At 46.1% G+C, this 27,801-nt stretch overlaps 1 protein-coding gene across 7 annotated transcripts; it reads left to right on the top strand.

Annotated features, from left to right (window-relative positions):
- Window positions 1-313: 313 nt before the first annotated feature.
- Window positions 314-26,645, top strand: Smpd4 (sphingomyelin phosphodiesterase 4). 7 transcript variants are annotated; one of them, XM_076860537.1, is made up of 20 exons: window positions 314-402; window positions 2,854-2,937; window positions 5,184-5,270; window positions 5,892-6,034; window positions 6,482-6,557; window positions 7,260-7,368; window positions 7,473-7,525; window positions 7,681-7,832; window positions 9,990-10,122; window positions 12,521-12,592; window positions 16,329-16,415; window positions 20,191-20,336; window positions 20,946-21,036; window positions 21,509-21,609; window positions 22,288-22,451; window positions 23,271-23,476; window positions 23,856-24,089; window positions 24,505-24,636; window positions 24,775-24,903; window positions 25,132-26,645. In XM_076860537.1, the coding sequence occupies exons 2-20, from the start codon at window positions 2,899-2,901 to the stop codon at window positions 25,459-25,461; spliced, it is 2,484 nt and encodes an 827-aa protein (XP_076716652.1). In that variant the 5' UTR covers window positions 314-402; window positions 2,854-2,898; the 3' UTR covers window positions 25,462-26,645. The 7 variants fall into 7 exon arrangements, with proteins under 7 accessions (XP_076716652.1, XP_076716458.1, XP_076716373.1 ...); XM_076860343.1 differs by lacking the exon at window positions 314-402 and adding an exon at window positions 411-529 and having other exon boundaries at window positions 2,890-2,937; XM_076860258.1 differs by lacking the exon at window positions 314-402 and adding an exon at window positions 411-529.
- Window positions 26,646-27,801: the final 1,156 nt, after the last annotated feature.

Raw genomic sequence — 27,801 nt, 5'->3', positions numbered from 1 at the left:
GGAGTTATTCGAGCCCTAGACTTTTATTGAGGGCCCACTGTGTACTATGTAGTGTGTTAGGCGTATGGATGCCATAGTGGAACACAGAGATTAGCTTCTTACAATCAGATCTTCCTGATAGATTGCATTGATCTTGCTCACTTACACAGGAACACCTAGCACAATGCCTGGCTTAGAGTGGGCGCTTCAATGTCGCGTGTAATTGTATTTTGGCGTAGGTCCTCCACTAGGGGGCGCTCCTAGAGAACACTAATAAATGACCTCTGTGCGCACGCGCACTCTTGGCAATGGCTAAACAGGCGTTAGGGGCGCAGATGCTGCAACTGCGCACGCGCGTTCAGGACCACCTCCCTTACATCTCAAACCCCGGCCGGCCTTCGCTTTGCGCACGCGCCTTTCAAGGTAGGGGCACTTTTCCCGCCCGGTCAGGAGGCGTAACGCCCTGCGCATTGTGATGACGACATTTCGGCGCCGGGTCGCCGAATGGCGGCTTCCATACCTGAGGCAAGCTGTGATAGGGGTCCCGCAGGTGAGTGACGGGAAAAGCGCGCGAGACAGCTCCATGCTCCCTCGTCGTCGTTGTCCTCGAGCCCTCGCCGAGGCCGTCTCCGTTCTTTCGCGAGCCCCGGGACTTGGACCGGGCCCCGGCTACTCAGCCTGGGCCAGGCCAACAGGGGAGCCAAGGCTCCCGTCTGGGCCTTTATGCCACTCTCCTGGGCTATACCCTTATTCCACCTTCTTGCGCACCCCATCCCGGTAGGTGCTCTGTTAACGTTCGTTGAACGAAGTGAGGGAAGGAAAGCTTCAAGTTGAAAACTGAGCCTTGTGAGCTGGGGCCGGGGCTCAGTGATAGAGCGCTTGCCTAGCATGTGTGAGGCACTGGGTTCGATTCTCAGCACCACATATAAGCAATTAAATAAATTAGAAAGGTCTGTTAATAACTAATAAAAAATATTTTTAAAAAACTGAGCCTTGGGCTCAACAGTGTTGAAGAGCCAGGTGTGGATCTTGGCCCAGGCTTTTTACTTTGTATGGTTCGACTTCTCCGGGCCTCAGTTTTCTCCTCTGTAATAGGAGACTCTTGATACTTTACTCCATAGAACGTTGTAAGGAACAGATGAGGTCTTATCAGTGGCGCTATACTCTAGATCTGTTGGCACCAGAAACCCCCAGAGTCCTAGCAGCTCTTGAAGAAAGTGGGTGTGGAAGGGGCGGGATGAGGCGAATTCTTGGTGCACTGCGCTCGGAGGGGTGTAACGAGGGGACCATGGGTATAGGAATCTTTGCCCTCTTGGAAAGATCTGAATTTTATAACTCTGGGCGACATTTTTTCAGTCGTTGCCTAAGAAAGCTTCCTCTGAGCAAATATACACTTTCACTTCACCTTGAAATCTCTGCTATTATGAAACAGTTCACAATTTTATATTGCCCTGATCAATTTGGAGTAGTGCAATGTTCCCTTTAACCAAGTAGGTCAGGACTGAGGCGATTTTAGTTTTCCACTGAAACTGATAACTAGTATGAATTGAAATAGCCTGGGGGGTATTTCTCTTGCCAAGTGGCAAAGATTTGAGTATCCTCTCATCACCCCAGCTGCCTACATAACTTCCTTATGCCCAACCAGTCTCCTTCCATATAATCTTCCAGTTGTCACTTCAGCTTCTTTAATTGTGTGCTGGGCAGAGCTATGCCAGGAAAGCTGTCACTAGCCATTTGGTGGGACTCTTCAGGCTTCCTCTTTGCTCAGTCCAACTCTGTTTTCTGTTTTCTTTTCTGGGAAGAAAGTATGAATCTAAAGAGCCATTCCAATTTTTTTTTTTTTTTTTTCCAGAGACACAAAGGTTTATTTAGGAAAGGAGAAACATTCAAGGGAGATTGAACCCAGGGGCATTTAACCACTGAGCCACATCCCAGAGCCCTTTTTATTTTTCAGAGACAAGTGTCTTGCTAAGTTGCTTAGGGCCTCATTAAATTGCTGAAGCTGGCCTTGAACTTGCGATCCTCCTGCCTCAGCCTCCTGAGCTGCTGGGATTACAGGCACAAACCATTGCGCCTAACCTCCCTAATTGTTTGATGGCCCATTCAAAGGTTCCCTTGGCAGAGTTTGCTCTTCTCTTACATTTGTTCACTGTACAGAGCACAAGTGATGTGTTTTACCCATCTGTCTATGAGAGTTTTGTTATTTATTAGCTAGGTGGAGGCAAGTGACTTGGAACCTTTCTGCCTGTTTCCTCATCTGTACTGATCTCGTGGGTTGTTGTGAGGATGTGTTTACTATTCTTGCTTTACAAACTTAGCAGCATAAAACAGCATCCATTTTGTTATCCCACAGTTACATAATCAGAAGAGCAGGCAGGCTCAGCTAGGGTCTTTACTTTTATCTGCAGGCTGTAGGGAAGAATCTGCTTCCAAGCTTATTTAAGTTGTTGGCAGAATGCAATTCTTTGGAGTTGTAGAATAGACTTATTAGTTTTGGACTGCTCTTTTATCTTAAAATCCACTGAATTGGGACTTTTAATTGCATCTGCAAAATTCCTTCACAGCAGTACTTAGATAAGTGATTGAATAACCAAAATATAGGACTTTTGAAGGACTGCCTTTAAGGTAGGCTTAGATGACGAAATACATGGAAAGCCCTGAGAACCAGTTCTGGCATCTAGTAAGGATTCACTACCACAAGTGTGGCTCTGAAGCTGGCCATCATAAACTGTATGAGAATGGCATTTCTATAAAACATGGAAATTGACAGTGCAGCATGTGTTCAGTTACACAGATGTTCTCCTGGGCATCTTAAAACTGCATAACATTCTATTGTATGGCATATACTGAGATTTCGTCTTTGTTCTTCCACAGTGGTTTCCTAAGGCAATCATTTTTGACTCTTCACAGGAGGCTACCATGGCATTCCCTCACCTGCAGCAGCCCAGCTTCTTACTAGTAAGTATCAGGTACATTTGGGAGCATTAGAGTAATGACAGTTCTATAGCAGAGAGACTTGGGAGTTCTTTCCACAGATCTGAAGAACTTTAGTGGTTGTTTTTAAGGGATGTATGATGGAAATAACACCATACTTAGGGGTTAGAGTGCTTAAGCTTGACTTTTCCTACTTATTGGTATAGGACTTTGAGTTTATGCAATCTCTGAACTCTTTCTTATCTATACAATGCTACCATTCAAATTTAGATGCCATTTTCCCCTACTTCCCAAAGCATGAGGAGGAGTAGTGAGAATGTACATCAGAAATCATAAATGTTGTCAGTGAGAAATGGGGAGACCCTGTCATATTGGGGGTAGTTAGGCCTGCATTTAAGTGTTAAACACGATTCTAGAGAAGTTAGTTATAAAGCAGATATCAGAGATGAAGATTTCTAATTTCAGTTCCCAGAGAATTCTTTTTGTAAACATCTATTTGAAAGGACATTCTTCCCTGGTGCACCCTACTAAAGCCAGTAGGCCTGATACATGGCCTGAACAGCCCAGGTCTTCATGAGTGACTCCAGTCCAGTGAAATCCACCCTAATTTGGCTTTAGACATCCTTGGGTATAAAGCCCTCTTGTTAAAATTCTGGCATCTCTTCCTGATGTGAACGTATTTGCATAGAGGTCTATTTTTATAGTTAGGGTTCTTTGCCCATATCCCATGACCTTGGATAGATTTCCTTGGTTCTTATCCTGAATGTTTGCTGATCTCTTCATTTCTTTCATGGTTAGTGTTGACTACAGTTTCAGGCTGCCGTATTTTTTAAGGTAATGAGTCCAGTAGATTCCTTAATATTAAGAGAGAAACTGAGCATGGTGGTATATATCTGTAATACCAGTGTCTTGAAAGTCTTAGGGAAAAGTTCACAAGTTAAAGGCCAACTGTACCAACTCGGTAAGATTATCTCAAAATAAAAAAAGGGCTGGGGAAGTTTCTCCAAGATAGAGTGCACCTGGGTTTAATCCTCATATTGCCAGGAAACAAAGAAAAAAAAAAACAAAAGCCAAGTGTACTGGTAGATAACTATAATCCCTGCTACTCAGGAGGTTAAAGCAGGAGGATTGCAAGATCAGAGTAACTTAGTAAGACTTCTGTCTCAAAAAATAGGGCTGGGACTACAGCTTGGTAGCAAAGCACCCTTGGTTTAATCCCTAATACTGGTGGATGGGAGTGGAGGGTTAGCTGGGCTTGATGGCATATACCTGTAATCCCAGCAGCCCTGTGGACTGAGGCAGGAGGTTAGGTTTGCAGGTTCGGTCAGCCTCAACAATTTAGCAAGGCCAAGGCTTCTGCTGCAACCCTTGTTATTTTGTTGGGCATTCTCACTGATGAGCTCAGTGCTATAATCATGAGTGGTTAATGAGGTGAGAATTTTCCAATTCATATGTACAAACTCAGTGAGTACTTGAGAACTGTGAGAGGTACCCTACATAACACAAATCCTCTCCTGGCTGTGTGGGCTGACCCTGGTAGGAACCTCTGCTTGGGGGTGAGTGGAAGTCAGTTTCATTTTGACTCTGCACTCTTGAGGTAACAAGATGCCTAAAGGAGGATGCTGGGAAGCAAGCCTGAAAATTACTGATCTAGAGGAGTATAGAATTAAAACTTCTCTCTTCCGATAGCATTATTTGAGCCATTGATACACACAGGACCATGTGCATGGGGTGCCAGGGTCCAGGCCAGTGGTTTTATAACTCATACTATTGCTTAGATTTCTGTTATGTATTTATTCATTTTCATGTGGTGGCAGGGCAGTACTGGGGATCCAATCCAGGGCCTCACACATTCTAGGCTAGTATTCTACCACTGAATTATACCCCCAACCCTTTTTTAAGATTTTATTTTGAAATAGGGTCTTGCTAAGTTGCCCATCCTGACCTTGGACTTACTTGTGATCCTCCAGCTTCAGTCACCTCCAAGTAGCTGAGATTATAAGTGTGTGACTATACTTGGTTTGGATTTTTTTGGGGGGGGCAATATTTTTAGAACTTGATGGACCTTTATTTATTTCATTTATTATATATATGCGGTGCTGAGAATTGAACCCAGAGCTTCACACGTGCTAGGCAAGTGCTCTACCACTGAACCACAACTCCATCCCTGGTTTGGATTTTTGTTTTGATTTGAGCCAGAATATTTGCAAAAACTGTGCAGTGAATACTTCATGTTTTTATTTTATTTTTTTTTCCTCTTTATATTCTAGGCTAGCCTAAAAGCTGATTCTATAAATAAACCTTTTGCACAGAGGTGCCAAGACCTGGTGAAAGTCATTGAGGATTTTCCAGCAAAGGTACAGCTCTGCTAGCCTCTGTGTTTGCAACATATCATATGATTCTTACATATCTCTGGTATATAGAGGTATAGAGTGCTTCTGCCATCCTATAGTGCACAGGACAGTCCCCTGCAACAAGCAGATATCCAGCTCAAAATGTCTATAGTGCCAAAGTTGAGAGAGAAATCCTTAGAAATATGTCTTAATTCACACCTTGAAGAGTCAAGCCCAAGAAGCTGACCTGGACAAAAAATTAATATCAGATGACAATAGATCATGGTTAAATTTCAGGGGCCCGATTGTGAAAGAATGTTATTCTCCTTTTTAATGTCTCTTCAGATCAGAATTTCTGATATTTAATTAAAAAGTTTTTAATCACAGGTTCACTTATTTATCTGCCCCAAATATAATGTGGTGACGCTTGTTTTGGCATGTAAGTAACCCCAGTAGAAGAAACCAAAGCTGCTCTTCACTGTAACACAAGGGTTTTTATGGATGCAGGGCTAGCCTTATGAATCTTTACCAAGGAGTGACCTCCTTAGAGGGAGGTGGGCAGTTGTGGTGCAACATGAAGCTGGGATGGGAGTGGGCACTGGTCCTTGGCCAGCCTGCTTAAAGGCTTACTGTACACTCTTTCAGGAGCTGCACACCATCTTCCCATGGCTAGTAGAGAGCATCTTTGGCAGCCTGGATGGCATTCTCATTGGCTGGAACCTCCGCTGCCTACAAGGGCGTATGAACCCTGTGGAATACAACATTGCAATGGAATTTCTAGACCCTGGGTAGGTTGGTTTGCAGCTGGAGAAGGATGGGGTGCTTCCTCATAATGACCCCATTTTCAAATAACTTTTTTTTTTTGGTGGTGCTGGGGATTGAACCCAGGGCTTTGTACATGCAAGGCAAGCACTCTACCAACTAAGCTATATCCCCAGCCCTCTTTCTTAAATGTAAGAAATAATCAATCAGCCATGTATGGTAATAATCAGAAGGTTGAGGAAAGAGGAGCACAAGTTCAAGACCAGCCTGTGTAACTTATGAGACCCTGTCTTAAAAATAAAATTAGAAAGGCTGAGGATGTAGCTCAGTGGTAGAACACTTGCCTAGCATGCATGAAGCCCTGGTGGGTTCAATCCCCAGTATAGCGGGGTGAGGGAATCAGAGCAAGGTAGTTTGTAGTTGATTTGTCCTGTTTTTATTTGATTTTTTTTTTTTTTTTTTTTAATGTTCAGTGGCCCAATGATGAAGTTGGTTTATAAACTCCAAGCTGAAGACTATAAGTTTGACTTTCCTGTATCCTACCTCCCTGTAAGTAAGCCATGATGGTGAGAATGGTGTTTGGGACAGAGTGTTCAGGAAAGTAGCTATGATCGTGAGGGGGCAGAGGCTTAGAGGTGTGGGCAGGAGAATTCCAGAGTCTGGTCAGAGCTCAGGGACACATTAGAATTTTTAATATCAACTTTTTAAAAAAATCATTCCAAACTCTGCCAGTGGAGAAGGCACTATGCTGCCTGATGTGCTCCTGACTGAGCAGCCAACAGAGCCATGTGACTAATTACTTTGGTATTCTGAGCCTCCAGTCTTTTAGGGGAAAATTGAGGAATGACTTCCTATGTGGGTTTAAGAAGCAAGGGAGGGCTAGGGTTGTACTTGCCTAGCATGCATGAGGCACTGGGTTTAATCCTCAGCACCACATAAAAATGAAATAAAGATATTGTGTGCCCACCTACAACTAAAAAAGTAAATTTTAAGAAAAAAAGAAAAGCAAGGGAAATGGACTTACAAACACACCCAGCTGCTACGTTTGCTGTTTATAACTTTTTTTGAGGATAAAAGGAAAAATTCTAAGCAAAACCTCTTTTGTCCAAGCACTGCCCACAGGAAGGACATTATCCACATAGGCAAGTTCTGTGTGCTGGTCTCTTCCTTAGCAGCCTTCCCAAAGGGCAGCACTACCTGGAGGGCACAGTGCTGGAGCCTGCCCATGAGCCCACATTCCTCTCTTTGCAGGGCCCTGTGAAGGCATCTATCCAGGAGCGTGTCCTCCCTGACAGCCCTCTGTACCACAACAAGGTTCAGTTCCCCCCAACTGGGGGCCTTGGCCTGAACCTGGCCCTCAGTATCCTTTGGTGTCCTGAATGGTGGGGAGGCTGTGAATAGCTCAGCACACATCATTGGAGGGTGGCCCACCAATACTGTTTTGCTCCTTGACACTGCTATCAGATCCATTTGAGTATTACATATTCTTCTTTGCCTTGAGCCTCATCACTCAAAAGGTACAGAAGGAATGCCTCTTGAGTGCCTTCTTGCTTTACCAAGTCCTGCTGTGAAGGGTGGGGGCTTGGCCTGGGGTATCCCTGTAGTTGTTGGTGCTTGGAGGAAGCTAGCTTGGAACCCAGAGCCCACACTAATAATGAGTTTGGTTTTCTAGCCACTACCTGTGTCCCTCCATGTCCGTACTTCAGACTGTGCCTATTTCATCCTGGTCGACAGGTACCTGTCGTGGTTCCTGCCCACTGAAGGCAGTGTGCCTCCCCCACTCTCTTCCAGTCCAGGGGGGACCAGCCCCTCACCAGCTCCCAGGTAAGACTGCCTTGGTCATAAAGGCCTGGCTCTTCTATAAAGAAGTGACCTGGTCAGTGGCATTGCCTACAGAGACAGGGGTACCACCCATTGTTTGAGAGTCTCTGATTTTTCTTACCTCTCATTTCCCAATATCAGCCATCCTACTACAGACTGGAGGGCATTTTGTGTTGTAGTTTTTGGTGGTCTGTGGCTTTATTTATGACCTTCTGGTATGGGAACAGGCTTATGTTCTCATAACAACCCTCACCAGTTGTAGCATCTAAACCCCATTGATGTGGCAAGCAGAGTGTAAGGTGAACAATTGTCCTGTGGACTAAAAATAATAGTGGGAATTTGTGTGGCCTGAGGGGGAGGCCATGGGATGAAAAACTTTTTGTGCCAGGTTATATAGACTGAGCCTAATGCTGTACTGCACATCTAGGGGATGTGTAGCAGTCTTAGCCTAAGTCATCCTGAGCATTCTCTGAATGATTCCATGGAGCCATTATAGACTTTTAACTCAGGACCTCTTGGCCAACTTTCCACAGTAGCCCCTCCTTCTCCAGTAGCAGTTGCCTGTGTTCCTTTCCTACTTCTTAACCTCACTGGCCCAGCTCCTACACTGGGAGGCTGCATACAGGCTGTGTGCTGCAGATACTGACCCAGCTCATATTTACTGACATATGCACACTAGGCCATGCCTTCAGACAAAACTCACATGTGTGGACTGATGCCCTCAGAGAGTGGAGAGACAGGTTCAGGAGACAGGAGAAGCTGCCTAGGTGACAACAGTAGCTGGTGACCTTGATTGTACTCTGGCTAAGCAGAATTTGGAGGTGGGTTGGAATCATACCCTATATAAGGCAGAATGCAGCTTCCAAGAAGTATTCTGTTCTTGGTTTATTTAAACTTTTTATTTGGAAATAACTTCAGACTTACAGAAAAGTATCAAAAATGTTCCACAATCCTTTCACCCAGATTTTCAAATTGTTGACACTTTGCAATGTCTCTTTAATCCTTTCTCTTTAAATTCATTTCTACAGCATGTGCGCGCGCACACACACACACACACACACACCCTCCCCCCACCCCCCTTGGACTGTTGGAACAACTTGTAGATATGCTACCCCAGGACCTCTTAATATTCCAAACTGTATTTCCCAAAAGCTGTTTCATTCTCCTACATGACAATGGTACTTCTGTCCACAGCAGGAATACTGTTGTTACATGGTAGCTAGTGCTGCTACCAGTCATCACCTAATCCTCAGACCCTGTTAAGAGTTTGCCGGAGTTTGCCGTCAGCCACCCAACTCACATCTGTTACCTAACTGAGCCTGACACAGGTTTGCTCGCTGTGTGCACTGGTTTCTCTAATGCCTTTCAGTCTGGAACAGTCCCTCAGTCTCTGTCTTTCCCAACCATGGCTCCTCTTAATACACAGGCCACTTGTGTGTTGATACTCCCTCACTTGAGCTGTCTGTTTTTTGTCCACTCATGGCTAGGCCCAGTTTGGACTTTTGGGGCAGAAGCACGACAGCTGTGATGTTTGGTTTTTCCCTGGTGTCCAGGTGGGAGACTCATGGTGTCCCTTTGCCCTCATACTGGTGATATGAGCTTGGTCATTGGGTTAAGGATATTAGCCAGATTTTTCTATTGTTAAATCCATACTTTGCCTTAAATTAATACTGAGGATTTAGTGGGAAGATAAATTGAGAGTATGTAATCATCACTCATGTTAGCATCCACTGTTGATTCTTACCCAAATCAGGTATTAATTGAGCAGTTGCCAAATGGTGATTTTCTGATTTCATCCCTTCAACATTTATTAAGTGGGCACTCTGTGGTAAGGAGTCTTTTCTCCCTTATTTATTTATTTAAGAATATCACAGGCTGGAGTTGTAGTTCAGTGGCAGAACACTTGCCTAGCATTTGTGAGGCACTGGGTTCTATCCTTAGCACCGCATAAAAATAAGCAAATAAAATAAAGGTATGCTATCCATCTACAACTACAAAAAATTAATTTAAAAAAAGAATATAAATATGGAACTGGGGGTTGCTGTATGTGGTTCAGTACCTTATAATCAGTTATTGACATCATTGATTTTGATATCCAGATTGCCCCTGGCTTAGACAGCAATAATCTCTAACTCAGGCCTGTTTTCATATCACTATCAGGACACCAGCCATGCCCTTTGCCTCCTATGGCCTTCATCACACCAGCCTTCTGAAGCGACACATCTCTCATCAGACATCTGTGAATGCAGACCCTGCCTCCCATGAGATCTGGAGGTCAGAAACTCTCCTCCAGGTGAGAGCCCAGGAGTCTGGGTCTGTCTCTGCTTCTATTTCTTTTTCTTAGAAAAATAGTGGGTTTTTTTTTGTTGTTGTTTTGTTTTGCTTTTAAATATTTTTTAGGTGTAGATGGACACAACACAATGCCTTTTTTTTTATATGTGCTGAGGATTGAACCTGGGTCCTGCCCATGCTAGGCGAGCGCTCCACCGCTGAGCCATAATCCCAGCCCCCCCTGCTTCTGTTTCAAAACAAACTGCTCAACCACTCTCCACCATATAGGGTAGAATGCTCAAAACATCTTGTGAGCCTGAAGGTAGTACTAAATGTTGGCATTTTCCTGCTGAGACATTTAGAAAACCTGTGAAAAGAAATCTATCCACCTTTCTAACCAATACGCTATTAATGATGTTTTCCATCACAGGTTCCCTGTCCAACTACAAGAGTTTTGTTTTGCTTGGGGATAGAACTTAGGGGTGCTCTACCACTAAACTAAATCCCCAGTCCTTTTAATGTTTTATTTTGAGACAAGGTCTAGTTAAGTTTCCAAGGCTGCCCTCAAACTTGCCTCAACCTCCCAAGTAGTTAGGATGATAAGTATGCACCACTGTTTCTGACTTGTTTTGTTTTTCTCTTGGTGATGTAATCATTGCAGTTGCTGGTTATGGTGGCACACACCTATAATCTTACCACTAGGAGCCTGGGATTGAAGCTTCGGCACCAGCCTGGGCAATTTAGTGAGACTGTATCTCAGAAAGGGCACAGAATATAGATCAGTGGTAGAGCACCCCAGGGTTTAGTCCCTGTAAAACATACACACTAATAAATAAATAAAATGTTAAAAAAAAAAAGATCTAGATATGTAGCTCACTGGTGGAGCACCCTGGGTTCAATCCCTAGTGTCATACATTTCCACACAAAAAAAGAAAGAGGGCTGAGGTTGTGGCTCAGTGGTAGAGTGCTTGCCTAGCACATGCAAGGCCATTTTTCTGTTGATAGACATTTGGGTTGGTTCCAGTTTTAGCTATTGGGAATAATGTTACTATGAACATAAGGGTACAAATATCTCAAGATCCAGCTTTCAGCCAGGTACTCTGCCTATAATCCTAGCAACTTGAGGCTGAGGCAGGAGGATCACAAGTTTGAGGCTAACCTTGGCAACTTATTAAGACCCTGTCTCAAAAAATAAAAAGGACTGGGCAGAGGCTGGGGTTGTAGTTCAGCATAGAGTGCTTTCCGAGCATGTGGGAGGCACTGGGTTCAATTCTCAGTACCACATATGAATAAATAAAGTAAAGGTCTATGGACAACCAAGAAAAAAAAGGACTGGGCATATAGTTCAGTGGTAGAGGAGCCCCTGGGTTCAATCACTAGTACTGCATTAGGGAAAAAAAAAAAGTCCAGTTTTTAGATCTTTTAGGGTACACCCAGTATACCTAGGAATGGAATTGCTGAATCACATGTTAATTTATGTTTAATTTTTTTGAGGCATCACCTTACTGTTTTGTTAGAGTTTCTGTACCATTTTATTATGTTCCCACCAGCGGGGTACATAGAGTTCTATTTTCTCCACATTTTTATGATCAATTATTTTTTGATAATAGCTACCCTGTAGTCAATATTGAAGTAGTATCTCATTTTGATTTGGGTTTCTCTAATGATTAGTTAATGTAAGCATCTTAGTGGCCATTCATAAATCTTCTCTGGAGAAATATCTATTCAAGGTGTTTAGGTGTTTGTACTTTTTTTTGGTGCTGGGGATAGAACCCTGAAGGGTTTCTCCACTGAACCACATTCCCAACCCTTTTTATTTTGAGACAAGGTCTTGCTAAGTTGCTTAAATCCTCACTAAATGGCTGAGAATGGCCTTGAATTTATGATCCTCCTGCTTTAGCCTCCAGAGTTGCTGGGATTACAGGCATGCACCATTACACGCAGAAAGATGTTTTTTCATTTTTCAGTCAGGTTGTTTTGACTTTTTGTCATAGAGTTTTAGACTTTCTGTATATTTCTGGAAATTAACCCTATATCAGATGTGTGGTTGCAAGTATTTTCTCCCATTCTGTGGACTGCCTTACTCTGTTGATAGTGTCTTTTGAATCACCAAAGTTTTGGTTTAATAATATCACAATATCTTTTTTTTCCTTCTGTTCGCCTGTGCTTTTGATCTCATAATGAAAAAGTCTTGATCAAATCCATTGTCATGAAGCTTTCTCTATGTTTTCTTCTAAGTTTCATGGTTTTAGCTCTTACATTTAGACTGCTGATCCATTTTGAGTTAATTTTATGTGTGGTATTTTATTCTTTTGTATGCGGACAACTGTCTTCCCAGCACTATTTGTTGGAAGGATTCCTTTCCCCATTGAATGGTCTTGGCACTGTTGTCAAACAATTTTGACCATGCTCTTTTGCAGGTTTTTGTTGAAATGTGGCTTCATCATTACTCCTTGGAGATGTACCAAAAAATGCAGTCTCCTCATGCCAAGGTATGTTACCATAGTTGGTCTACCTCTTGCCTTTGACCCTGCTCAATCTGCTGTTCCTTGTCCATAGTCTGAGTTAGTTGTCACAGCCTAGATGGTGGGACACAGAAGCCCACCATCTACCCCTTACTCATATGTTGAACACAAATGAGTATTGTTCTCTAGTTATACGGGCAGCTTGCACTTCAAGGGCTAAGCCCTTAAGGTCTAGTAGTCTGTCCTTCTGGGGGTCTCCCTATGTGGATTCTCCCTGTAGCAGGAATGGCTGAGATTTTGGTGCTATTGCTCTGAGGGTAGGGGAAGCTGCAGTTGCCTCTGGGAGTCACATCCTGGTTTCCCCATTGCTATCAGCAATACTCTCATGCTCTCAGGTGAGGTGATAGCCCTCCACAGACCCCTACCGCTAGTGAACCCAAACCTGTTTTGCTTGCCTGCACTGTATTTACCTACTCCAGAGCATCAACAACAACAAAACATTTTTATAGTGGGTGGGGCCTGCTGCTCTCCTGCATATGACCCAGCCTGCCTCCTCCTCCTCCCTCCCTTTCTATGGCTTTTCTTCTCCCTCCTTCCCTGGGCAGCATACTCATTTGCCGAGACATGGAGGTGGCAGAGTCCCTGGAACCTCCTACTATTTCTGCCTTGGACTGGGCCCATATTAGTGAGTGTCTGCATAGGCACTTAGAGTCACAGCAAGGTTCACATACTATAAATAACTTGAATCACACACCCAAGCCCCTACCCAAGGCAGCATTAACTGTACCATCTGTTGCCATGGTTTCTTTGTATAAGTTTGCTCTACAGACGTTGATTTTGTGACAACTCCACAGAATTCTTAAAAATTTCAAGATTTTTAAGAGTCTATGGGTGGGTGATGAAATTAAAAATGAGAAGGGTATGTGATAAATTATCTCAGATTTTGGGAAAGATCATGGTTCTGCTCCTGCTGCAGAGTCCTAGTTCTACAACCCCAGTGCTCTGCTGTGTGGAGAATGAGATTTGTACCTACTGCTGCTCTCTCAAAGCACACGGCACCCCAAATCTCCATCCTTGGCATCACATAGGAGGAGGAGAATGTGGAAAGGCTAAAGACTCTGTCCTGTGCCCCTTGAACACAAAGAGCCTACAATGCCCTTTCTTCCAGTGCTTCCAGTGTAGCCTTGCTTTATGTTCCTAGCTAGCGCATGGCAGCTGGGCTTCTCTCAAGTTGGTTCCCAGAGCTGAACTTCTCTGGGACCCTGGGAAGCTCACTCAGTCCTGTGCATGATGCTTTGCTGCATTGTCTTCCTTTGTGCTTATACTGCCTTCTAAGTGAGTGGAAGCTACACCTACTTTCAAGGGTCAACCAGAAAGGCCCTTCTGGACTGTCACATGAAGATTCTGTGTCTTCATGAGCCATGCAGAAAGGTCAGTGGGTTGTCCATGCTCAGGAAGGAAAGCACCTTCCCTTTTGTCCCCAATTTCCTCTTGGCCAGACCTTGGGTGACCTGCCCAGAATGATTGGCAATGGGAGGACAGTGCCCAAAGAGCATCTGCCCTTTGTCTTCTCCTGTTAAGGCAGAAAACAAAACCCAAGAAGACTGAGTGGATGGGAGCTGGGGGTAGACAGCTGTGGAAGTCCCCATTATTCAAGGCCCCTTAACTGTTTATCATGACCTGTGCTGTCTCTATCTTATGGAAGTCCTTGCCAACCCCTCTCTGATTTCTAGATGCAAGAAGTGCAGCACCTGAGTCCCATTCTGGCCAGGCTGGGTTCAGGGCATGTGTTCACTGCCCAGTGGCTGGGGGACAGTGACAGCTATGGCTCTGTAGGTGACTGTGGAACTTGCCCTGTGTTTCTACAGGGAGGGTCAGAGACTCAATTGGGAAACTACTCCCATATTGCTCCCTGAGTGCTGCATCCAAGTCTGGGGTCTGGTACAGAGGAAAGCCATGAGGGGCCTTTGCCATCCTATTGTGCTTCCCACCTGGCCCTGCAATTCTCAGCATTGACTTGTGCATTCTGAGCTCTCCTGTATGAATTTTGGCAGGCATGCTGCTTTGGCAGGAGGCATGACCTTTTTTTGTGCCAGGCCTGCTCTGGGCTGGGTTAGATGAAGGGTATATCAGCAGGCAGTGATGGTGCAAGTCAGTAGGGTAGAGGATCCTGGGCTGGGGACCAGACAGCACGCTAGCTCAGCTGTCACCCTTGTTCCTGGGCTGTCCCAGCCTCAGGGTTCCTGCTGCCTCTAGGACTACATGGCTATAGCCAAATTCTTGGGGTTTCTTCCATTGAGATCCCTGTGTATTTGGAGGGCAGGGAATCCTAGTGAGGTAGAAGCAGCTGTCTTCCCACAGTTAGGACTAATTTACAGTTAGGACTTTAATTTACAGAATGTGGGGTGTGGAGGGCAGAGAGTGGGCATGGTGGGCTGAGCCTGTGCTTATCTCTGTACCTGGGAACCTGTCCCTGTCCTCTCAGTTCTGAGAGAGAAACATTCATGGAAGGAGTATTGATTGGATTTTAGACACATAAGAATCGATCATGTCATTCACCTAACTAATTTGGTAAATTTCTTCTCAAAGACAACCAATGAAATCCAGTACATTACAGTTGTTCCTCAATATTTGTGGGGGACTGGTTCCAGGAGCATTGCCACCTGAGGATACCAAACCTATAAATCTTTAAGTCTCTTATATAAAATGATATAGTATTTGAATATAATCTATGCATATTCTCCTATATGCTTAAGTTACTTCTAAATTACTTATAATGCTTAATTCAATGTAAATATTATATAGTTATTATACTGTATTATTTAGGAAATAATGACAAAAAAATAGTCTATACATGATCAATACAGTTGCAACTTTTTTTTTCCCTGAATGTTTTCCATCAAAGATTAGTCACATCTGTGGATCAGAACCTACAGCTACAGAGGGCCAACAGCATATATACTTTTCTGGACAGAGAGTCCTGGGACTGGCTTCTCAAGTTTCTCTTCTGAGCTTGGTGCTGTGGTGCATACCTATAATCCCAACACTTGGGAGGCTGAGGCAGGAAGATCGAAAATTCAAGATCAGTCGGGGCAATTTAGCAAGACCATCTCAGAATAAAAAAGGCTGGAGATATAGTTCGGTAGTAGGGCACCCTTGGGTTTAATCATCAGTATAACAACAACAAAAATTTTCTTTCCTGAGCCTTCTGGGCCTTGGTGGCTGACAGTATGTCCTAGTGAGGGACCTGGGTTCTGGTGGGCTATGGTGTGCATGTACCACATGTAGTGCAGTCTCATGGTTGGTGGGAGAGCAGGTTCTTTCTCGAAGGACAGAGTTGGGCTAACTTCAGAGCTGAAGATGCCTTTAGCTCTAGCAACATTGAGGAGCCTCCCTAGTGATCTTGAGGGTCTGCCTGTTTCTCAGTCTATAAGGCTGAAGAATATGTCCAAATGGGCCTGGCTGTGGGTTTGCCTGTGCTGGGAGGCCCTGGTCTGGGCCACTGAGAGGGGTGGTGCTTTGCTGGCCCAAGGCTGCTGGGGCTAAAATTGGTTGGATTGCCACTGACATATTTTTGTTTTGTTTTGTTTTGTTTTGTTTGTTTGTTTGTTTCTCCTTCCTTCTGGGCTCCTTCTCACTGTTCTTTCTCTCCCCACTTCCCCCTTCCCCTGTCCTGTTTGGTCCTATCTCTCCCTTTCCCCACCCTACCTCATCTTCCAACCCCCTGACTCTTGTTGGCTTCTCTCTTTGTGTTGTCTCTCAGCTGGAGGTTCTGCACTACCGACTCAGTGTCTCCAGCGCCCTCCACAGCCCTGCCCAACCCAGCCTCCAGGCCCTCCACGCCTACCAAGTACTGGCCGCTCTCGTTTCCTTCCCTTACCCTTGCCCCACAGTGGGAACACAGTGCATGTCAGCACATTGGCAGAGCAAGGTCTGGCCGGGGCCTGCTGCATGTGATTGAGAGGCTAGTACTCAGCAGAGGGATAGACTGTAAATGAGACAGGAGGCCAGGCCTGGCCTCCAGCTTTGCAGACTAGCTTGGTTTGGGGGTATGTGGCCATGTGACAGAGTGAGGCATATGGCCTTGACTGGCCATGGGGTCACAAAATGTGTCTGGGTGAATCCCAACCAGCAGAGGTATCTCAAGTTCTCAAGTATGAGAGTGAGCTTTGCAGTGGCTCAGCTCACCTTCACTGTGCAAGGTCATGATGCTCAGGAAGTGACCAAGGTGCAGAGGCCTTGGGACTTAGGGGTGGTGTGGGTTCTACCCTGTTCAGAGCCATCACCTAGCCTGGAGGCTGCAGCTATCCCAAGTCTGTATGTATAGCAAGGGGTGGGAAGAACTCAGGGCTTTGACAGTCTAGTGGGGTCTGGCCTGTTGAGCGCGAGCTACTGGTAGACTCTTCCATAAGCAAATGACATCAGGTGGTACCCTCAAGGAAGCTGGTGTATTCAGAATAACAAGTATATCAATGGATTCAGGTCAGAAGTGGAGTTTAGACCTGTCAGATATTTCAGGGATGATGACATTAGCATATTTGTGAGAAACAGTGGAAATGTGGAGCCATGCTTGTGACCAGGGCTCTGTTCTACTCACTCTGGAGAGGATCCCACAACAATAAAGCTTGAATTTGAGTACAAGATAAGAAAAATGGCTTGGCCACCCAGTGTTGGTGGGAGAGGATGGTGATTGCAGCACATGGCAGGGCTCAGAAGCAGGGGTTGCATTAAGGAGGGAGAAGAAGCCTCATGGGAGGACCAAATGTGTAACAGGATCCCTGGAAAAAGATCTGGCTCATTCATTCCCAGAGTAGGAGAGGGGTGAGGGAAGAATCCTTGAGAGGTTGGGCCCAGTAGGAAATGCTGTAAGCTTTGGGGATTCATTCTTAGAAAGTAAGCAGGTGGGGACTACAGGTGTAGCTCAGTGGTAGAGTGCTTGCCTAGCATGTACAAGTCCCTGGATTCCATCCCCAGTACTGCATAGAGGCCCAAGTACAACTGTGGCATCATATTTTGCATGGGAATTTGGCCTAAGAGAGATTGGGGAGTTGGGAGAGAAGTTTTGTTTGGCAAACCTAGCAGGAAAGTAGCCTGAGAGGGTGCCATGTGATTGCCAGCAACAGGCATCTAGAGCCTGGCCCCCAGAAGCTAGCTCCTCAGATCTCTTAAAAATCCCACCTGGTCCCACCTCAGTAACTCTCAGTGGGGATTAAACAGAGGATGGGGCAAAGTGGGAGAAGTGCACAAGCAGGAGAAGGTGGACTACCAGTTCCTGTGATGATGCTGAGGGAATGACATCGCATCTTAGGACCCCACGGGTCAGGAATGAGGGTGTAGAAAAGGGTAAGCCTCCTGAATTGGGGTGTTAGAGTTTGGCATTGATATTCTTCTATTCTTTTAGTATTAATTAGCATTAACATTATTATTGTATTTTAGTCTATTTTCTATTACTAATAAAACAAATTGAAAAGAATGGTAAGTTATAAAGAAAAGAGATTTATTGCCTGACACAGTGGTGCATACTTGTAGTCCCAGCAACTCAGGAGGCTGAGGCAGGAGGATGGCAGGTTTGAGGCCAGCCTTGACAACTTAGTGAGACCCTATCGCAAAAATAAAACAAAAGGGGCTGGGGGTGTAGCTCAGAGGTAAATGCTCCTGGATTCAATCCCCAGTCTCTCTTTCTCTCTCTTATACACACACACACACACAGATTTATTTTGGCTCACAACTCGGATTCAAGGTCATGGGGCCACATCTGGTGATGGCTTTGTTGCTGGTAGAGTCCTTAGATGATGCAGGACATCACCTTGCAAGGGATAAAGAACATGAGACGTACCTAGCCAAACTGGCTTTTGCAGCAGACCCACTTTTGGGATAACTATTCGCCCTAATCACCTCTTAAGGGTCGCACCTGGTCCCACCTCAGTAACTCACAGTGGGGATTAAATTTCAACATGAGGGCTGGGTTGTGGCTCAGCAGTAGAGCGCTTACCTAGCATGTACAAGGCGCTGGGTTTGATCCTCAGTACCACGTGAAAATAAGTAAATCAAGGTAAAAAACAATTCTTAAAAAAATATTTCAACATGAGTTTCAGAGGGGACATAATATTTTATATATTTTTTTCTTCAAAACCATTGTAAAGCTGAACATCATTGTGAGTGCCTGTACTCACAGCTACTCAGGAGACAGATAGGAATGCAAGTTCAAGGCTGTCCTGGGCAACTTGGACATTGTCTTAAAAAGAGCTGGAGGGCTGGAGCTATAGCTCATTGGCAGAGTGCTTGCCTAGCACTTATGAGGCAATCCTTAGCACCACATTAAAAAAATAAGCAAGTAAAATAAAGGCATGCTGGCCATCTACAACTACAAAAAAATTTTTTAAAAAAACTGGAGATGGTAGTTCAGTGGTAGAGTGCTTGCCCAGCACGCGTGAAGCCTAAGGTTCAATCCCCAGTAATATACACACACACACACAAAAGGCAGTGAAATTCTTTGTACAAATTAAATTACAGACAAACAGAAGAAAATAACCTCCTGTTCGTAGTTCTATTCTCAGATTTAGTCAGTGAGGTATATCACCTAGATTTGGGGTATTTTCATGACGGAAGCCTGAGTGGATAGTGAAATGGTCAGCATCCTGTGTGTGATCTACTGCACCCCAGGGTCTACCAGGAGACTGGGCCCTATGCTGGCCTCAGCATTGCAAATGTGTTTGAAGCACAAGAGAATTGGGGGGGCGAGTGTGGCAAAGGAGTGTGTTCATCTGATTCCTGCGTTGAGGTGACACCCCAACACCCTGCCTCCACAGTTCAATTCCAAATCACACTACTGCACTCATGCCAAACAATGGAAACCCTATAGCTAGCAAAAGGGCTGTCCTCTCAGGTCTTAGCCACAAAGATCCTGGATTTGTGCTGTCAATTAGAAGTGTAGCTCACAAGCTTGAGGATGCTCTTGCTTGGGAATTTTAGCTGACCACAGGTTCACTGGCAATGGAGGAAATGACATCCTGGGCTCCTCTGTGACTGAACTCCCCATTTGTCCATGGCCAGGAAGGCAGCAGGTGGGAGGGCTTGGGGTTGTGGCCAGAGAAGGAACTGGGGAGAAAGAAGAAGTTCCCACTTCTGAAAGGTGATCCCCGGTGAGTTTTCTGCAAACACCCAGGAGGCAGGTGGGTGACCCTGAGTCCAGAACTCTGGTGGGTTACTGGCCTGTCTTGGTTCCTCGTCCTGACTGGCCAGGATGTGGGGACCCCTGAGGCCCAGCATGGACAGCAGTGCTGAGAGTATATGGTCATGTGTTACAAAAGTAGGGCTAAGAAGCACTGGAAAGCACTTTGCAGATTTGCCTATTTAACCAGCCAACCCCAGGGCAGGTGCTATAGGCACTGGATGAATCCCTTCACCACTGAGCTGGTCTTAGTCCAAATTAGCATTATGAGGCATGTCCAATGAATGTCAGGCACAGTGGGGTCCTAGAGGGTGGCTCTGATCCCAACCTGGCCCCTGCCTCCTGTCGGGGAGCAGAGCAGCTGGCCCAGGGGTGGGATAAGGTCAGACCTGGGGCCCAAGCACAGGGTGTTTCACACCTTCTCAGACCCTGATGCCTGCCTTCTCTGCCTCAGGAATCATTCACACCCACTGAAGAGCATGTGTTGGTGGTACGCCTGCTACTGAAGCACCTGCACGCCTTTGCCAACAGCCTGAAGCCAGAGCAAGCCTCTCCTTCCACCCATTCTCATGCTACCAGCCCCCTGGAAGAATTCAAACGGTCAGTGCAGAGCTGTGACAGGGTTTCCATGGCCTCTGACTTCCTTTTCTGGTGTGCATGTCACCTATCATGACTTTTCCCCAGGGCATGTGGAGTGGGATAAAGGGCAACCCTCTTGCTCAAAGAGCATGTGGGTCCTCTGCAAAGCTAGGCAGGTGAGCAGTGCCCTGACCCTCATGGGCCAGCAGAGTACGTGACTTGTATGGAGGTAGGTGACATGTTGGGGGAAATCACACTGGCACAACCACTTACTGTGTCCTTGGGGTTTTTGTCTTAACCTTCATTTTCTCTGAAGAGAGTGGCTAAAAACAGATCTTTCCTCAATGTTTCTGTCTGGTGAAGCAGAGACTCAGGCAGAGTGGTCCCACTGACTACAGAAGCTGAGGCAGGAGGATCACAAGTTCAGGACCATCCTAAACAACTTAGCAAGACTCTGTCAAAGTAGAAAATTAAAAGCATTAGAGATCCTCAGTGATAGAGTATCCCTGGGTTCAATCCTCAGTATTCCCCACTGATAAAAGCAGATTCTTACACACCAAAGGCCAGGCTACTCTTGAGCAGATCCTCCCCCTTGGGGCATGTGGCATGACTGACTCCCTTTCCTTTCAGGGCTGCTGTCCCAAGGTTTGTCCAACAGAAACTGTACCTCTTCCTACAACACTGCTTTGGCCACTGGCCCCTAGATGCGTCCTTCAGAGCTGTGAGTGTTGGCCTCATTGCACTTTTGCTTTTGTACTTTGAGCCCTGATAAGTGAACAACTGTTAGCACTGAGGCCTCAGAGAAGAGGCCTTGGTGAGCCATATAATTCTTCCTGTTTAAGTTTGCAGTCAACCCTTAGGTACAGAAAAGCCATGACTTGCCCCAGCTATATTGAGTGCTGGTCAGGCTCCCAGCCTCACACAGCTGTGCTTAGCTGCTTGAGAGCCCAGCTCCTGAAGGGTTAACTTAAGAGTTAAACATCACAGGTATGCAAGTCCCTTGGGAGAATGTGGGAGAAACTCTTTGGCATCTATACTGAAGTCAAGAAGAGACCAGAACATAGGGTATCCCCTGCCCTTTCCCAGCACATTCCCTGCCCCACAGTTGAAGTGCAGAACTTCCCACCTGAGCTGCATCCCAAGAATCAGTCTGTAGGCCACCAGGCCTTCAGGACACATGTGTCCCTCACCAGGTCCTGGAAATGTGGCTGAGCTACCTACAACCATGGAGGTATGCACCTGAGAAACAGGCTCAGAGCAGTGATTCCCAGCCCCGATGTGTGTCAGAGAAATGGTAAGACCCTACTCTCTTCTCCCAGCAACAAGCTTTCATGGCTGAATGTTGAGGTGGGGCGGGGGGGCGCTATGCATTAACTGTCTCAGCCCTGCCTCTGTTGACCTTCTTGGCTCTTCTCCCAGTCCCTACAAATGGTTACAGAGGTTGGTTCTTCCTAGACTGAGCTTTATCATGTCCTCCAATGGATTTCCCAAGGAAAACAATGCTTTATCCCCTTGCCCTTGACCTACTTCCTGGCTCAAATGTCACCCCTAAACCATCCCTCCACCCTTTACTAGCACAGAGAAGTAGTCACCCTCTTGTCATCTCCTATTGTTCCTCATAGCTGACTCCCAGGCCTTCCCTTGGCAACCCTCTCCTATTTTTCCCTCTACCCTGACAAGATGTGGGCCAACCTTGCCATGGTAGCCTTAGGAAGGGCCTCATCCTTGAAGATCCATTAAGTCCTGCCTCTGTACCACCTTTCTCTCTGTTCTCCCCCTACCCTCCACCCCTTACCCACCACAACCTGACTTCCTTGAGCTTCCTTTTTTTGAATCCTTGACCAGAGTCTATAGAAGTCCAGGGAGAAGCAAGGGTTTAAGGGTGAAGACCAGCACAACTTCTGCCTCTAGTGAGTGATCTAGCCTGGGGTCCTGCTCAGGCTGGCCTTTGACCTGCCAGCCTTGTCCTCAGGGCACCCTTTGTCCAGGAGAACCTTCTGATGTACACCAAGTTGTTTGTGGGCTTCTTGAACCGTGCACTCCGCACAGACCTGGTCAGCCCCAAGAATGCACTCATGGTGTTCCGAGTGGCCAAAGTCTTTGCCCAGCCCAACCTAGCCGAAATGATCCAAAAAGGTAAGTCATCAGTCCTGGGCCAATCAGGCAGGTCCCCACCCAGTTAAGCTGGGGCCAGATCATTAGTTGGCAGGAAGCAGCACTTAGGAGAAGAACCCAGGAACCCTGTGCCTCTAGGGCTTGCAGGGTGTCTTAAGTAGTACAGGTTGGTTTGGGAACTTCTAATACACAGCAGGACAGTGAAGTCTCTAAGCCTAACTGAACCCCTGAACCCTGCTTTTTTCTGCTGAAACAGGGACAACATGCCAGGTGGTAGGGCCAGGTATGTCCTAAGAGATGGGCAGCAAAGCCACAGCTGTACCTTTATTAGAAATGTGATTTTCCTTGGTGATCAGTAGTGTCAAGAGATGATCTTGGTTTTCTTTCTTTCTTTCTTTTTTAGAGAGAGAGAATTATTTTTTAGTTTTCGGTGGACACAACGTCTTTATTTTATTTTTATGTGGTGCTGAGGATCGAACCCAGCGCCCCGCACATGCCAGGCAAGCGTGCTACCCCTTGAGCCACATCCCCAGCCCCCTTTTATATTTTTTGAAATAGGGTCTTGCTAAGTTGCTGAGGCTGGCTTTGAACTTGTGCTCTTTCTGCCTCAGCCTCCCAAATTGCTGGGATTACAAGTGTGCACCACCATGCCTGGCATGATCTTGGTTTAATAGTATGGCTATGTCTCAGCTTTGTTGTGCCTTCTTGTTGGCACTGCCAGGGGGCCCCTAAGCATCAGGTGCTGGTGCTGGTTCTTTGGGCTGCTGGCTTCACCTACTTGTCAGTACCTGAGCACTGTACTCTGGGAAGCAGATTTCAGACTTGTGTCCTGCCTTCCAGGTGAGCAGCTATTCCTGGAGCCAGAGCTGGTCATTCCCCACCGCCAGCACCGGCTCTTCACAGCTCCCACAGTCACTGGCAGCTTCCTGTCACCGTGGCCACCAGCTGTCACTGATGCCTCATTCAAGGTGAAGAGCCATGTCTATGGTCTGGAGGGCCAGGACTGCAAGTATACCCCAATGTTTGGACCTGAGGTTCGGACCCTGGTGAGTGATTGGAGTTGCCACCAGCATGGGGACCCTGAAGATGTAAGAACTGGCAGAACTTGGGAAGGTGCCCACAATTTAGAGAGGAAAGAAGGGAGATTGGGTGTTGAGTAGCTAGTCCTGTGGCTCCTGTCCCCTCTCCCCACTTTTTTTTTTCCCAGTAAAGTCTATAATGTTTTTTAAAAAATAAAGATAGAATTTGGAAGATCATAAATCTTAAATCTGCTCTTCCTGGTCCCTTGCCTATGTGGGTATGCATACCTCCTGAGGTCAGCTCCCCAGGGCTTCCCTGCTCAGCTGGCAACAACATCTGTCCAGTGAGTGGCCAGATGCTAGGAGGTGGCCCCCTGAGTTTGGCCTGCCCATGCCTCCCTTGCAGGTCTTGCGCCTCGCTCAGCTCATCACGCAGGCCAAACAGACTGCTAAGTCCATCTCTGATCAGTGTGTGGAGAGCCCAGCTGGCCACTCATTCCTGTCATGGCTAGGCTTCAGCCCCACAGATCCAAATGGCCTATACCCAGCCAATGACCTGGATGAGATGGGCCAGGACAGCGTCCGGAAGACAGACGAGTACTTAGAGAAGGCCCTGGAGTACCTGCGCCAGATATTTCGAGTATGAGTTGTAGAGCTTATCCCATATTCAACATGGTCCCCTCTCCAAAGAATTTATTCTCCACAGAATGACCAGCCAAGGACCTGCACACATGGCCCCAGCATGGCTCCTGTCCCAGGGCTCCCCTGGGCTCATTTTGTGGGAGACAGGCCTACATCTTGGGTATAATGTCTGGGTTCCCCTTGTCATTTACTATCAAGAAACCATGGCGGCGGGGTCTGTGGTTGTGGCTGGGTGGTAGAGCACTCGCCTAGCAAGTGTGAGGCCCTGGGTTCAATCCTTAGCACCACATAAAAATAAATAAATAAAATAAAGGTATTTTTTAAAAAATGAAAAAAGAGAGAGAGACCAGTGGGTGGAGACCAGTCCCTTCTCTTCACCTTAATTGAAAGCAGAGGTGTTTTCTCTCTGCCAGCTCAGTGAAGCCCAGCTTGCCCAGCTCACGTTTGCCCTGGGGACCACACAGGATGAAAATGGGAAAAAGCAGCTCCCAGATTGCATCGTAGGGGATGATGGACTCATCCTCACTCCTCTGGGCCGCTACCAGGTAAAAGACTCATGTCACCAAGGGACATCCTCTGGTCACACAACCTGTTCTCAACCCTCCTTTGCCTCAGTAAACAGATTCTCTGAGTTCCTGGCAAAGAAGTGTTTTCTGAACTGTCTTCATAATCTTGGTTTCTAGATCATCAATGGATTGCGAAGATTTGAAATTGAATACCAGGGTGACTCAGAGCTACAGCCCATCCGAAGCTATGAGATTCCCAGCCTGGTCCGAGCACTCTTTAGGCTGTCATCCACCATCAACCGTAGAGTGAGTGGGCCGCAAGGGTATCCTAATGGCTTCTAGAAATGGGTCACAGAGGATACTCCTGTCCCAAGGTGACACCCTCACCTTTGTGCCCCCATTAGGAGTCAGGGTGAAAAGAGAGCTTATGAGAAAGTTATCCTTGAGTTCTGCGGGGGACCTGGGAGGGAGGGTGCTCTGCTGTCCCTCATGTCACCTACTGTAACCTCATCTGAGCTCTTGTTTGTGCTTCAGTTTGCAGGCCAAATGGTAGCTCTGTGTTCTCGAGATGACTTCCTTGGCAGCTTCTGTCGCTACCACCTCACTGAGCCTGTGCTGGCCAACAGGCACCTCCTGAGCCCTGTGGGACGGAGGCAAGTGGCCAACCATGCCCGAGGCCCCAGGCTCAGTCTACGTTTCTTGGGTAGCTACCGGACACTGCTCTCACTCCTGCTGGTTTTTTTTGTGGCCTCTTTATTCTGCATTGGGCCCCTGCCCTGCTCCCTGCTCCTTGTCCTAGGATACCTCCTCTATGCCATGGCCATGACACTCCTGACTGAGAGAGGGAAGCTGCACCAGCTCTGATGAGCCAGCCACTGTCTCCAGAGCAGATCAATGTGATTTGCCACACAGCCCCTTCCCTGGGCCTGAGGGGCCCTGGCAGGATACTTCCATTTTTCAGCTTCTAGGGGGTGTTTTCCTGCAGTGGGGGAGTAATCCAGAAGAAATAAATGGGTAGACAATCCAGGCTTGGGAAGAAAGAGGGCTTATGAACCACATGGTGTTCCAACCAGAACTGACCATGGACCCTTCCTTCCTTCAGTTCAAGGCCCCAGAAGCCACTGAGCTCATTCTCGGAGTTTTTATAACCATTTTAGGATTTTGTCATGTAATGCTTAGAGGCCAGTGTACCCATCACTGGCTCTAGGCCTGTCCTCTCTGGGGCTCTGACCCAGCTTTGACTTTTTAATCTCTGGCTGTCCTTGAAGTGGCATAGTAAGTTGGAATGTCTCTTCCTCATGAGATGCCAGCCTCCACTGCAGGGAAGAATCAAAGTTTCTAAAAAATTCTTGGAAAACTAGATAATGGCTCTCCTGACTTAACTTTTAAAGCTAAATTTTCTACTGTATTTGGCAAAACATTCTTAATGTTCTCCAGGATGGCTCAAGGCTGGACCATAGAATTCCACTTTTCAGTTCCATGAAGACCCTCTCAGAGCACAGGTGCTTGATAGGACAGTGCTTCACCTTTGGCCCCCAAGCCACTGAGCATGTCACTGAATGGGGCCCAGCTTCTGTGGTGCCATATCACACATGGGTATCACAGATGGGCACTGGTCTTTAGTGGGCAAAAGGGTATAGCAGAATCCTGCTAGTTTCTGTCTGCAACCAAAGAGCCAAAAGCATTGTTTGTATCTTCAATAAACCAAGTGCTCAAAACACAATAACCTTCGATAACACTGACATATTCATAGTATAGGACAATTACACATTCACTATCAATGAGAAATCACCAGGGGTCTCATTTTCTTTTATACTGCAGATACATACTATACATACACCAGCAACAATAGCATCTCAGTGGTGACAAACCAAGCCTTTGTTTTTGGAGTATGTGTGGTTTTTTGAAAAACATTTCAAGTTGTAAATATTGGGCTTTGTATTTTGCTGTAAATCAAATGTGTTTTGGGGCCCACGACCAAAAAAAAAAAATTCAAAGCAAAACTTGTAACTGACCATAGATCTGAATAAACAGGTCCTTGCTTCTGAGTGTTTTGGTACCTTGGCTCATTCTCCAGAAGGTTTACCCAAACAGGGTCTCTGGGCAATTGAGATCTATAGAACAGCTATAGCACCCTGATATCACTTTTCTCCAGTGGCCATAAGCCTATCCATTTGCTCATTGTGCTTCTCTCCCAGGGCATGGTAGGGTCGTGTGCACAACAAAACCAAGGTGGATGTTAACACTGAAATGTCTGGTGGGAAGGATCGGGCTCCACGGAAAGCATGCTCTGAACTGGGCTGAGCTGTGTGGATTTTGCCCTCTATTTCTCAACACATCAAAACTGGTCTTAATATCAAAATCTGACCATCTGTGTTTTCTAAAAGCTCCAAGTCATGGAAACAGCTAAGACAGCTGCACTGACCAGTCCTAGGTCAATATCTCACCATGAGCCATCACTTGAGTGTTAAGGTCCCCCTTTCCATGGTCAGAACCCTGCTGATGAGCAACCCACGTTAATAACACTTTTTCAATATTGATGAGGTGAATTTTTTGTTGTTGTTTTGGTCAGTGTTGGGGATCAAACTCCTAGCCTTTGTGCATGGGCCAGAACTATCACTGAACCTAACCCCCAGCCCACTCCACTAGAGATGACATGTAGCCTTTGCTTAACGCTTTTAGCTTGCTTCCTTTAACTCTGAAAACCAGAATTTTTATTTTTAAGAAAAGGTTTATTTAGCTCACAACTTTGTGGGTTTTTTAAAAATATTTATTTTTAGTTGTAGTTGGACACAATATCTATTTATTTATTTTTATGCTCCCTGAGAATCTAACCCAGGCCCTTGCACGTGCTAGGCGAGCGCTCTACCGCTGAACCACAACCCCAGACTTAGCTCACAATTTTGAATGCTTGAAAGTTCAAATAATGTGATATAGGTTCTGGCAAAAGCACAGTGGTTGATGGTGGAAGCATGTGTGGGAGTGAGAGATCAAATCTCAAAAGATGAAACCTGAGAGAGTCAGGCTTATCACAATTCACTCTTGAGAATTCACTCACAATGATCTAAGGACTTTCTAATAGGCCCCACCTCTTCAAGGTTCATCACCTCATCACCATACTGAAGATCAAGTCTTCAACACATGAACCTTTGAGGAACACAACATCCAAATGTAGCAGGGTCAAAAGAATTGTTGGCTGCACTT

This window comes from Callospermophilus lateralis, chromosome 1 (assembly GCF_048772815.1).
Source record: "Callospermophilus lateralis isolate mCalLat2 chromosome 1, mCalLat2.hap1, whole genome shotgun sequence".
Taxonomy (NCBI): domain Eukaryota; kingdom Metazoa; phylum Chordata; class Mammalia; order Rodentia; family Sciuridae; genus Callospermophilus; species Callospermophilus lateralis.
Note: the sequence above shows the minus strand (reverse complement) of the source record. Positions and strands in the feature narration are given on the sequence as shown.